At 38.4% G+C, this 14,157-nt stretch overlaps 1 protein-coding gene across 2 annotated transcripts in view; it reads left to right on the forward strand.

The window, feature by feature from the left end:
* runx3 (RUNX family transcription factor 3) overlaps positions 1-14,157 on the forward strand; it is a 61,356-nt gene that overhangs the window by 32,942 nt on the left and 14,257 nt on the right. For both annotated transcript variants that reach the window (XM_082153426.1, XM_082153427.1), the window contains exon 6: positions 10,834-10,992. In XM_082153426.1, the coding sequence (XP_082009552.1) occupies positions 10,834-10,992 (159 nt within the window). The remainder of the gene's footprint in view (positions 1-10,833; positions 10,993-14,157) is intronic.

Below are 14,157 nucleotides of genomic sequence, written 5' to 3' on the forward strand. Positions count from 1 at the left end.
AAATCGGTGAAGATACGTAATAGTATTGATATTATACTATGTTAGGCGGAGTATTCAGAAGGGGCGATGAGTATTTGAACTATTTTCAGAATACCGACGGCTTTAAAAGACTTATGAGTCATCCGCAGTTGATACCTGGGAATAGAGCCACTGTATATGTGTGTGTGTTCCCAAAATGTACCGTGCAGTGTATTTCTGTGAGTAAGTGTTGGTTTCGATGTCTCCCTGTATTCTCGTGTTTGGGTTTATACTGTACATACCTGCACAGCAGCATGTGTTAATATTAAACAGCAAACAGTCCTTCGTGGTCTAGATGGTTTGCCAACCTCAGGTGTCAGTTGTGGTGTGTTATTAAGCCTTTCGGGCACAGAGAGTGAGGGTGCGTCTCTGAGCCGCAAACAAAGAGGGTTCAATGAGAGTGGCCACTCTCTCTGACCAGCGGGGTCAGCAGTGCCTGACCACATTAGAGCCGCTGAATTAACACAGCACTGAACGCCTGCTAGGGGTACAGATCCATAACACTAATGCAGCCGCGACCACAACCAGAGAGAGCGAGAGATAACGGATAAAGTCAGGGCTGCTGTTTACATTTTGGCATCTTTGTTCGTACACTTGCCCCCCCCCCCCCCCCCCAAAATAATTTGGACACTGTCATAATAAATATAACAATAATTGCACTAAATATCAAACCAAGTGGCATTTATAGCACAAGTACATGTTTTAAGCGAAACCACAGTTTTTGTTAACTTTTTTAAACTTTGTGGTGGGCAAATACTAGTGGAACATGTCCATAGTGAATGTGATGAACTACACCTGTGGTTACTCTCTGCTAGGACACCTGGGTGAATTTGAGGAGAACTGACTTCATACATCCAAAAAAGTGATGTTAAGTGAAGGCTATCAAGAACATGTCCTGGCTCACCCCATTTCAAAATATTTTTTTTGACAATTAAGCTCATCCTCCTGCCAATTCTATTTAAAAAAAAACTAAATAAAAACAAATGTCTTACAAATATTAAATAAATATTTTAATATAATATTTATACATTTATTTATATAATACATTTGTACAATTGTATTTAAATTTTTATTTGACTGTATTACAGCAATGAGAACTTATTTTGAGAGAAAATGTGCTTTATAGTCATTCAAATAATGTAAACGATGCAAACAATTCTTATTGTCCTAAAAATTGGCTTCATTTTCTTTATAAATTGTTTTTCTTTCTTCTGAATGTTTGAAATGTAGTAAAAATCGTGGTACCCAGTTAGGTCTGTGGAAAGCTCTAGCATCACTTGAGCAAATGCCACTTGGTTTTATATTTTGTAAAATGCAATGGCATGTAATAATGCAAAGTATATGCAAATCCGGCGCTTTGTTTATCTTTTTGTTAGTGTGTAATGCTAGATTTCCTCATGCATGTCATATTTATCATGTTGTCTCTCTGACATTTGGCTTGTAATGATTCTTTAGAGCCGTTTCCTGTAGAGCGGGTCGCATTGTCATAGCGTGGCTGATCTGTAGCCTGCGCTCACTCAACTATCACTAATGAACAGGTGCTTCAGACACAATGCAGTGGGAAATTGTGTGAGTGGTTATGGTGCGGTTACATTAGACTTACAGTATGCGAAAGTACTTCAGACTCGAGACAGGACATGAGGACTAAATGGTAAATAATTATAATCTTTAATGTTTTGATCCCCTGTCAAAAATCTTTTTCAGTCATGCAAAATGAAACCCAGCAAAAATGTCTGCAAGTGTATGGAAGTGATTGGAACACTAAGGCTATACGTTCAGGCTGCGAGCCTTAGTGCTCAATTCTGATTTGTTGCTCAGATCTGATTTTGTTGTATAGCCTAGCTGCACATTGTTGACAATATCAGATTCCAGTGCAAACATATCATGGTCCTGGAGTGACCCGCATGCACAAAAGAATGATAAAAAGCATGCTGTCATACGGAATAGGGCTGTCATAGGGCATTAAAGTAAGAGAATATGCATTTATTATTATTTATCGTGTGATCTGCCATGGAAGCCAGCAAATTTATGCACAGGCAATATAAAAAAAAACTAAGACGAGGATGCAAAAAAGGAGTGCATCATTTTTAAACATTTATGAAACGAGCCCTCATGTTTTGCTTGTATATAGAGCTGTCACTGTTATACTGATGAGTTCTGAGACTGTCCTTCACTGACTACCTTTCGCAATAGTCTTGATAACTTCAGGAAATGTTAAATCTCTGAAGTGACTCCCATGAGCGCAGAATTGGGACGAATGTTGCTCTAGAGGGACATAAAAGTCGCATGAATTCCGATTTGACTGTTCAGATCGAGGTCGCGTTGCAAAACATCTGACCTGTATCAGATATAGGACCACTTATGGATCAGAAAAGATCAGATTCCATGTGGTTTGTGCTGTTCACACTGTCATGAGAAAAACAGAGTCACATATGAGCAAAATAATTGGATTTCGGCTAAGTGACCGGCCAATAATGCTGAAAACTAATGTGCATGTTCGCCACAATCGTAGATTGAAGTGTGTGTGTGTGTGTGTTTTTTGTGTATTCTACTTTTGTCAGATATGTTGTGTTGATGGCATCTTTCATGAGAAAAACCACACCCTCTCCTCCCCCAGGCGCGGGCTGACTGAGGCTGTGTGTGTACTTTGATAGTGCTGCCAATAGAATAATACCTCAATAATGTTTACCTACGGAGTTGATAAACCTGATAGACGGGACCCCCCCCAACCACCCACCCCCCCACACACACACACACACACACACACACACACACACACACACACAAAAAACAGAAGCACAGGCATCTTGAAATGTTGAATGCTCTCCATACTTAGCATAGATAAATTGGCCCCAGAAATATTTAGACACTTTATTCGCACGTAAAATGCACTGTAAAAAAAATTTAAATAATTATTCAACGTCACTTGCCATTTCTTTGTAATTATTTGTGAAATTTACTAGCTTTATTTCTGAGTGAAAATTTTTCACCAAATCCTACACCAAATTTGTTCAGTGTATAAATGTTATTACCTAACAACCGATCAAACCAGCAGCATTAGTTTTTAAGAAAGATGCATGCCCTCTTGCTAAGCAAAAAATCACCAGTTTGTTATAAGTCATTGCAAAAATACCCCAGAAAAATGAAGTTAGTTCTATGAAAAGCTTATGCAGCATTTGATCAGAGATGTTAGGTGGATTGATATTGTATGAGAAGAGAAGAGAAGAGAAGAGAAGAGAAGAGAAGAGAAGAGAAGAGAAGAGAAGAGAAGAGAAGAGAAGAGAAGAGAAGAGAAGAGAAGAGAAGAGAAGAGACGAGAAGAGAAGAGACGAGAAGAGAAGATTATAGCCAGGGGTTTCGAGTTCGACTGTATTTGCATTTTGGCACACATCTCTCAGAGGGCATGTAAATCTTTTAACAATATCATTTGCTGTGTTATTTTTCCACAGATATCATTCTGTGTTTCTGTAAATAAAGGAGTGTACATACATACATTACTAAGTATGTGTGTGCGTAAAACACCTGCCAGGTGTGGCATCCATTAAATAATGCATGCCACACCCATATATTTATATATAAATGCTTAGTTCTGCATATTGCAGATGATAATTTAATAATTCAAAAATAAAGATAAAAGTATAGATAAAACTCCTACTGGCTCTTTGGGAAAGTCTGATTTCATGCTTTAAAGGGATCATATTTGCTGTCGTTTTCTTCATTTGAGATGTTGAGATCTCATTTGAGATTTTTCTTTCCTTTGGGAGGACACAAATCTTGCATTTGTGCGAGTGTTCTGCAATTTTTAATGGTGGTATCATCACGCAAATGCTATTAACAATCGTTCTGCTATCTATGCATCATAAGAATGTTTCTTCAAAGCAACGCTGGTGGACATGGCTAACGGCGAGTGGCAGCTTTCGTCACCACTGACGCTAAATATGAATGGAGCCAATATCGGATGGCAAATGAATGGAATGCGTTTGAAAAATGAACAGACGTTTCATTACAGTGAAAACAAATGGTCAAGCTTGCAGTGCAGATTTAGCCACTGAATGTGCGCATGGCTGCTTTAGCATGCAATGAATCCTTGCAGATCCTAGAGCTACAGCTCAGCATTTGACCAAAAAAAAAAGGGGGTATTTAAGGATATAAAGGATGATTCTGTCCTTGTTATATTCACCTCCCAGTCATATTTTCTTTTCTTTGAGGGATAAACTCGACAAAGGCTGACAAGAGAGGCATTATCTATACACCCATGCACAAGTCACAAACACACACTCAATATCTCCATCCCTCATCTTCCAAGCTCAACCTGTGTTTGCAGACACCATTAGCTGCTTTAAAGACTAATTTAATAAAGTAGCGTAATAAAGCACCTCACAGTCCATGATAAACGTCTGAGAGGCATTGGGTAGGAGAGAGAGAGACAGAAAGGAGAGGGAGGAGTGTTACGGGAACATTATAGTGAATCATCTGTTTATTTTTCTGCCATTTTTAACAGTGAGGAAAATTCTGCAAATAGCCTAATTGAAGAAGCGAGATGTGCCCAGACTTCCAGTAACACACACACACACACACACACACACACACACACACACACACACACACACACACACACACACACACACACACACACACACACGCAGAGCTTGTTGGGAAAAGGAGAATTTCTCTCTGTCAAAGCGTAGTGTTTCAACATTTTAGGTTCATATCATGAGGAATCAATTTATCCTTGATCTTTTGAGATAAAAGACTTCATTGTGCCACGAAAACTATCATTTTTCAAGCTCAAAACTTTCTGCTAACATGTCTCGTTCCGCACTTCTGACGTCAGACAGATACATTTGACCATGACCGCCATACATTAATGAGGCCTGTTTGAAGTTCAGAAAACTTGGCCCACCCAATGATAGTAAGATAACAAAGAGTAAGTAGAATAAATTCTGTTATTTACAGATATGAGAAGATCTGAAGATAAGATTATATACTATATATATTCTACGGTATGTCCTCATTTAGAGAGCTAAGTAAACAATTATGTGTGTGAACAATAAGACTGAAACCTATTCTGCGTGATAGATATATCTCTGTATCAGTTCTCACACTCCTGCAAGCTGCAGTTGCGTCAAATCCTGTCACAGGCGCACTCACGCGTGGGCGCTGGCGTTTTGAAATCAAGGGTCTCTTCCTGCCCTTTAACACCTCTAGCAGTTCTCATCAGATCACCTCCTTTCTCTGTCATCTCCTCCCTAATTTCCACCCCATCTTCCAGAATAATCTCAAATAAAGTCTTCAGACAGTCAGTCTCCTCTGAGAGCTGCACGCTTAAAGAGCCGGGTGAAATTCCTCACGCGAAAACTCAGTTGCGTTTAAATTTCATTAGCTTGGCAAGGGAATGCGCTCCTAAATCACACTCTTAACACAACGTGTGCTCGTTCTTTTGTCCTATAAAACCCAGGCATTATATTTCAGAACATTCCAGCTGCATACAGCCAGCAGAGAGCAGAACACCTCCGTTAGATGCAACACCTCCGTCTTGAGCTCACAAGAGTCAAATGCATGTCGCATCATCTGGGTCAGAAGGGTTTCTTGGTTTGAGTTACAACTAGGCCAACCAAAACACCAAACCACTCATTTGCAGGTGCATGCACATATGAACACAATAGCTCTGACATGCACACTGCCTGGACTCAACTACTCGTCGTTTATATGACTATTTTTACATGTTTAAGAAAAAGAGGAGGGCCATCAAAATTATGTAATAATAGAGTATGAGAACTATGTTGTGAATTATTTTTGACTGACAATTGTGAAACAAGTGAGCTCATTTTTTCTTTCTTAAAAGATTATTTTTGAAAAAAGATTTTTTCAAGAAATATTATTATGCATTATTAAAATATTATAAATATATTTCAAAATATATCATATTTTTTGTTAAGGAGTATTTGTAGCACACATCCAGAAACACATATGTAATTTCTCAGTGAAGTCACAAACACCCACAAACACATGTGTGCTGTTACGCCCTTTTTGCTTTTAATGCTTTTCTGCATATGACCTGAACAGGAAAAGCAAAAAGGGCGTAACAAACACTGGCATTGAAAACACAAAGCGGTGGGTTACTGCCTCTGGCTCGTGTATTGTCTAATGGATATGGGCAGTATCGAAGGGTCTTTATCAACTTACCCTAGAGAATTAATTAAGGACCAAAGATAATTATAAAAGAGACTCTTTATTCCCTCGGATTTCCACATGACGAGAAGTGTTTGAGACAACTTATTACAAGGACTTGCTCAAGGCCAGTAATGATGGCTTATGGCTTAACCACTACACATGAATATGTTTTAATTTCATTTCAATTAGGTAAATGCAGCTTAAATTTTTCATGTAGTTACTGTCATTTCTTCTTTATTTTCATGCATATTTTTGAAGGTAAAGTAGCTGAATCAGTATGAAAGAACCAAAAAAAAAAAAAGTACAATAAAATTACTTTTTTTATTCAAGTATTGTCTTACTCCCAGGGATTTCATTAATATTCAAATTTGAGGGGCAGAAAAATCTCAGAAACAGAGTGCCGTGTGCAGTTTGAGGTTGAATAGAGGCTCTGTTCGGGATTTTAGTTTACTCCCCAACACACTTCACTGGCACAAACCCATTTCCTGTCATGGGTTGATGGGATTGGTCGAGCACTGCTCTGACATCACAACAGCTCTCAGATGGACAGAGAGTGAGTGTGTGAGTGGTTCGAAAAAGAAGACAGGTGCAGTGATCTTAGCAGATGTAGAAACGTCTCCAGCGTTCGTTACTACGGAAGCACACTTTCATCTGAGGCCTCGGTAACCACACCTGACGTTCGCACAAACTTACTCCCACCAACTGTCAACTACAACGGTGGAGGATAAAACAGGTGGAGCTCTACATTCATTTCACACATCGAGACATTTCAAGTCATATAGAACTGCTTTACAATGCATTTTCAGAGATGGTAACCCTATTGAGCAAATTTAGACTACTCTCATCCTCAGACGGGGGCCGTCCAAAGTCTGAACACACACCATCCGAAGCATACTGCGCATAAAAATAGGATTCGCATGTTTGCATTTTGGGAGATCTAAGATTTCTGTCAGTTTGCCTGAAAGTTGTGTTTACAAGATACTGAGTTGATATGCAATGAGCATTTTTACTAATCATTGAATTACCAAGTTACATTTTTCCATGACTTTTTTTATTAGTGTAAATGGCACGTAAAATATAAAATAATAATAATAATTGTGGTTGGTAATTTTATGCCAAAAGTCAAAAGTATGTCTACGATTTCTGCAGAATTCCTTTAAAAAATGAAAAAAAATTAATGGCAATAATTGATGAAAATATGTGTTTGTAAACGTCCCTCATTTCAGAAAATCCAGCAAAATCGTAGCCTAGAAATCTAGACGCAAATCTAGACGCAAAATTATTTTGCAGCCAGGGTGGTCTAGCAACTCTCCGTTGACTTTCGTGCTGGAAAAACCTAAATTGGGTCAGGCCAATCACATCGTGTATAGAGTAGGCGGGGCGGGCTTAACATAATGACGACAGAGTTGCTGCTGGCGAACATCTTTCGAATCGGCTTTGGCCGTGACTCTGGAGGACTTGGAGTTAAGTTTTTCTTTGAGAAAAGAGCAAAGAACGGCACTTAAGTCATTCTTAAAAAAGGAAGATGTGTTCGTAGTTTTGCCGGCCAGATTCAAAAGTTGAATCTATCGACTAACGTTAGCTCCGCTGTTGGGGAAAACGCTCTGGTTGGTTGAAGCGCTGTCCTATTGCGTGGAGAGGGAATTTGAAAGACAGCCGTTTATCCCGCCCCTCGGATTGAGCCGTGTCTATGGTGAGTTGCCAGACCTAACATCTTGATGTATAGGTCTGGCTTGCCAGGCTAGCAAAATCTTATTTTTCTCCAAACCTTCTTCAGTCGGTCGAGCTAAAGCACGCGTTACCGTCTGTGCAGATCAATTTCACAATGTTATCAAGTGCCTATATCAGCCACATTTATAGACACCCGTACAAATATTAATAGAGTGCCCGCCGTAACATGTCTGGCCCTCCACAGCAAATGTCGAGTTTCAGTCCTGCCCTAATGCATACACACTCCGCCAGCGCTAAAAGAGCCTGTGTTCTGTCTGTCCAAAAGGGGAACATATGTTTCTTTCTTTTCATCGTTAAAGAGAGAGAATGAAGAGAGAGAGAGAGAGAAGGAAGGAAGCTGGGCGTATCAGTCAGTTGATCAGTGCAAGTATGAAAGCTGAAAGTGTGCAGAGAGGGCCTCTGTGTACACATACTCCATGTGCAGAAAGTACGAAATCGAATGAATGATGACGATGGCTATACTTCTTATATCCCAGAACTGTTAGTGGGCAGGATTGGTTTTACTCTAAGAGCAACGATGAAACTTAGTCAAGATGAGGAAGACATATCATTAACCAGTTTGGTCATTTGTGGTTGTTCTTTTTACACTGAATTTCTGGTGAAAAATATGTGTTTGCATGTCAATCTGCGCATTATTTGTGTAAATTAGTCAGGGGTCATTTATGAACATTTAGTTCATTGCATCTGTCACATGACAAATGAATGAAAGACTCAAGAGTTGAACTATGAACTATGATGAATGAATGATCCATTGAATCATTTACTCAACCGATTCATTCGAAAACATTGATTCACTCAATACCCAATTCAAGTGTATTTGAGTCATTAAATCATTGATAAATCGAGAATGATATGACAACCGATAATGATTATATGTTTACATTGTAAATATATTGTTTATATAATTTGTATATAATCTCATATATAATTTAACCTGACGATCTGATAATACTTCTTCTTTTGTGACTTGGCTAATTACATTTCAGTACAATTTAATCAAATTAATATTATTAATAAAATAACACACACCCTAACCCATGGTCAAACATGCATGTTAAGGTGAGAATTTGATTTGAACATCTTTATTAAGAGGTTGTGGTGTACATCTATATCTCCATCATGCAGTGTCTGTTGCAGTTGTGTTCATCCCAGTCCATTTCCCCATGACATGTGCGTGTATGTGTGTGTATGAGAGGGATCCACTCTAATTAGTGTGTCTGTGTGTGTCCTGTGGTTATGATATCATTCTCACAAAAAGTCAACATTCCTGTCTAAGTGCCCCCTTACCTATGAAATATTCATTCATCCATAATAATTCAGACAGGGTGAATGTAGCCAGGGCAGATGTAGGGTTTGACCCCACAGCCGTACAGGAGAGACACTGCTCACGCTAGTGCCTGGACAGAAAGGGTTTAACTGTGTGACTTTACAACTGCATTAAGAAGATATACACGATGTCACAATATAGTGACTTAAGAGTACAGCTTAATAATAGTATTACAGTAACAAAGTAATATTTATGCATGCATTTGACTGCTCTTTTGTGCCATAGGAGCTGTAAAGGAGATCTCAGTTGTTTTGCATTTACGTGCTAACTTTGTCTCCTGAAATGTATTGAGAGAAATAAAAATAGACACAAATGAGTCATATAGTAAGAGTAGAACTAGAAAATGAATGTGGATAGCAGCTCATATCATTTGATGATACATTTGATTGATGTTGATTGCAGATTTTTGCAATCAATCAGATCTCTTCTTTTTCTCGTGAAACATCTGAAAAGTAGGGGAAAAAAGTCTTTAGTTGTTTTCTATTTAATCTCATTGTAAGTCTAGGAGAAACAACTGAGAAATATTTTTTTTCTTTCCTCTGGGAATATGTGTTTGTTTATCTCGCACTTTATAAACAAACCAAAAAGTAAAAAAAAAAAAAGAGTATTTATCATTTAGATCGAATGAGAGAGGGGAGACAGTGCATGGCAACAAATGGAGGGAGCGATAAACTAACAGAAATATTACCCCAGGGGTAAAGAAAAACGTGGAGTGATGCATTGCCCTTGGGTGAAAGAGAGGGCAAGAACACACAAAATCCATATCACAGCGTCTGTTATCTCTCTATATCTGAATAAAACATTCAAATACAGCCATTACTCCACATTAAAAACCACAAAATGTTCACATGTTCTTCACACAAGCCACTGATAGTCACATTAAACTCATCCATTAGAGCTGACCAGACTACACATATGATGATGATGAGGATGATTGTGTGTGTGTGTGTGTGTGTGTGTGTGTGTGTGTGTGTGTGTGTGTGTGTGTGTGTGTGTGTGTGTGTGTGTGTGTGTGTGTGTGTGTGTGTGTGTGTGTGTGTGTGTGTGTGTGTGTGTGTGTGTGTGTGTAATTGCTATTGAAGTGGGATGGCAAATAATTGTCAGTGATAAACACACACACACACACTCATAGCGAGGTTTTTCTTGGTGATTTCCTCTGTGGATCATCAAGCATTACATGAGTCACGACTGAGTACACAGCTCTGTCTGAAAGCCATAAGCTCTTTTCCAGACCATTTTACACAATATTTGTGTATTTTTATGCTTATTAGAACATGATGTTGTTAGTTTTAATGTCAAACTTTATTGGATTAATTTGTGAGAGTGCTTAGTTGCTGCCTATGTGAAGTGTGTGCATAACCATAAAAATATTTATAGTAATGCATAACCATATAGTTTATTTGCATAAACAAGACAACTAAATTTGCCGTTTGAAGTGCTTTAACAAGTTTCACATTTCTGGCTCGATTTATTTCCAACAAGTGTCTTTACTATAAATTGTCTGTGCAAAAACTGAGGGGTGAGTCAAAGGTATGTTCGGGGTTCATTCTCCTTCTAATAAGCCATTGCATGTGTCTCCCCAGGTCACCGTGTGAAGCCGGACGACCCTCACAAGCAGTTTTCCGATCGCCTGAGTGACATCGAGCGCTTCCAGAGGGCCAGTCTGAGGATGAACCCTGGCAACGGGACCGCCCGCCCCCACCAATCCCATTACAGTCCCTCCAGCACCACACAGATACCAGGTGTGTTTTGTCCCTGGATGCCCTACAGATCCTGTGTATGTGTTTGTTAGAGTCAGACGTTAGCTCGTCACAACAACTCGCACCTCGACGTCTGGAATCTAGCAACCCCTCTCGATCTCGGCTCCCACGTCAGCGTGTGTGATAGTGGGCGAGGATACGTTCTCAGACGCATGTAAAGACCTTTGAGCATGATGTCTGCTAGCAAAACAGCAAAACTCTCACTCTCTCCAAGGCACGTATGCACCTCGCTTACAGTCTATCTTTCTATTTTCTGTCCCTCTCGCTCAAATAAACATACACACCCAAGCACTTTTCGCACCCCACCCTTCACTCACCCACCTGTTCTCATACGCGGCAATGTGTGTGTGTGTGTGTGTGTTGCTGAAATGTGCTTCTTTTATTAATTCTTGTTTGCTCACTGTTTCTGCAGTGTAGACTGAATCACTCACATTTCTAAAGAACTCAAACTGGTGTGTTTTTTTTACAGCCATCTGAGCAGTCGTGACTCACGTTTCAATCAAACTCTCATAGTTGCTCATCTCTGCTCAGCACAGTCATTAGCTAAGAAAGATCAAGCGTTTATGAGCATTTTGTTTAGTTCTTTCCAGCTTTAGGGGCGTAAACTTATGAATGTATTCCTTACTACTCTCGATTTGTAAGTTGGATAGTGTTTGTAAGCTGGATACACAGCGAAATCTTGTATATCAAACAGATATGTTTTGATTGGCTTTGATTTTGTCATTTCGTTAAACAATTTCGCCTTTTTTATTTGTTTTTGTTTGCTCACTGCATCTATAGTGTAGACAGAATCGCTCATATTTCTAATTCGTGACTCACATCTCTCTACGATCCATCAAAAAGCAAGAAAGACCAAATGCTCCCGCGGGGCATATCACGGCCTGCAGTTCTTTCATCTTTCATCTTTCTTTTTATTCTTTTGACCATTCACATTTGAAGTCAAATCATTTTAAATATATAATGAGAATAATGAGAATTATTATAAAAATATGTAATAATTATTTTACGAAAAAAATTTATATTATAATTGATATAATGATCAAATATATAAATAATAAATTATACAAATTTTTATATTAGTATAAAATGTGATTAGTTAAACATTTCAATAATTATGCATAAATTATATATAAACTACAGTGCTATGCTTAAGTTTAGACACCCATGCTAAAGTTGACTAAAAAGAGGAATAAAAAAATTATCTTTTGGAAATTGAACTTAATGCCTTAATTAAACATTTTTGGAAAAATCCAACCTTTAAGGACACCAATTTTCTTTGTGAATGAATAATGTATCGTAAATAAATAAATGTTCTTCCTTAAAATACAGGGTGCATAAGTCTGGACACCCATATGTTAAATTCCCATAGAGGCAGGCAGATTTTTATTTTTAAAGGCCAGTTACTTCATGGATCCAGGATACTATGCATCCTGATAAAGTTCCCTTGGCCTTTGGAATTAAAATAGCCCCACATCATCACATAGCCTTCACCATACCTAGAGATTGGCATGGTTTTATTTCAGTTAGCCTAATAGCTTGTTTGATTTGCATTGAGAGATGATCTTATGGAAATTACTCCATGTCAATTTTTTCTTAACATTTTCCTAATTTTTTTAATTAAGGCATTAAGTTCAATTTCCAAAAGATGATTTTTTTATTCCTCTTTTTAGTCAACTTTAGCATGGGTGTCTAAACTTATGCATGGCACTGTATATATATAAATATATTTAATATTATAATATTGTTGTTTTTTATTTATATAAAAAGTATCTGATTTTATCTAAAATATTTAAAATATATATATATATTTCAAGGCATTTAGACAAACAATAACTTGTGTTTGGTTAGGACATGATGTAATGGTCAACCGGAACCCATAAAAGTCTGGTTTCTTTTGTAACCGTCGTTATTATGAGTAGTTTATCCATCATGCGCTGTTGAATTAGAGGCGCTGGATGTTTCAGTGGTGTTTTTGTTTGGGGTATTTGGTAAATTCCTCCATCAGATTGACCTAAATTCTGAAGGGTGGACTCTTATTCTTGCATTCTTGCAAAACCAAAGCTGTGACTCATCCAGAGCTCAGCGCGAGAAGAATGGGAGATTTACACTTACCGCATCAGTGTGCTTGAGCGGGTAAAGTACGTCTAGTATCCATATCTGCAGGTGGATTAGGACAGGAATTATGTCTTCATGGAGCTGTCAGAGGCCAAGACTGCCGACACACACATTTCTAGCAGACATAACACATTAACAGAGCTTTAGCTGTCGGGAGACTGCGTGTCTGTCACTGCTGTAGGCCTGTGTGTGTGTGATACATCAAAACCTGACTGTTATGTCTGATATTAACACTGCCTCTCTGTCTGTCTCTCGTATCGTCCCAACTTCATCTTTATATCTAAATCTTAACACACACACACATTGTGTCAGACAGCTCTGTGTGGTATGAGGTTTGCAGACAGACATGTGTAAGATAGACATGTTTAATCAGATTTATTACCTTCATCACACAGTAATTAGATGGTCTCTCATTCCACCTGAGTGATGCAAACTGTGTGTGTGTGTGTGTGTGTGTGTCTGGTGTTGATTGCATCATCCCGGAGTCTTGAGGTTAGCAGATTGTTGATGACTGTAAACAGATATTAAGTTACAAAATTCACAGCACAAACACAGACATGGTTCATAGTTAAACAGATTTGTCAAAGCACACAGCGCCGTCCCACAAACACACGTACACACACCTAATGTCATGCCAGAGGAGCAGGGAGGCGAAGTCAAGTTGGCATTAGTTAACATGCAGCAACTTGCTTCAGATGAAAATAAAACGAACAAGGAATAAACAAACGAAAAGTTCATTCGAGTTCATTGAAGAGAAGAAAAGAGATGCGGGCAGAGCTGTGTGGTGTGTACTCATGCGCTCATGCACATCCCACAGGCTGCGTAGCTGACAAACACATCACATATATCTGTCTAATATTTTCATTTCTGTTAATTATATGTTGTTATATATTTATTAAATAATAATTTTGTACATTGTAAATTATCATTTTCATTATATATATATTATATGACATGAGAGCTGGAAGGAAATGTTCTTAATTGTCACAAAATAATGGCAAGCTGTGTAAGACAGTCAGTGAACGGACAGTC

Source organism: Leuciscus leuciscus (genome assembly GCF_965113295.1).
Source record: "Leuciscus leuciscus genome assembly, chromosome: 22".
In the NCBI taxonomy this organism is placed as follows: Eukaryota; Metazoa; Chordata; class Actinopteri; order Cypriniformes; family Leuciscidae; genus Leuciscus; species Leuciscus leuciscus.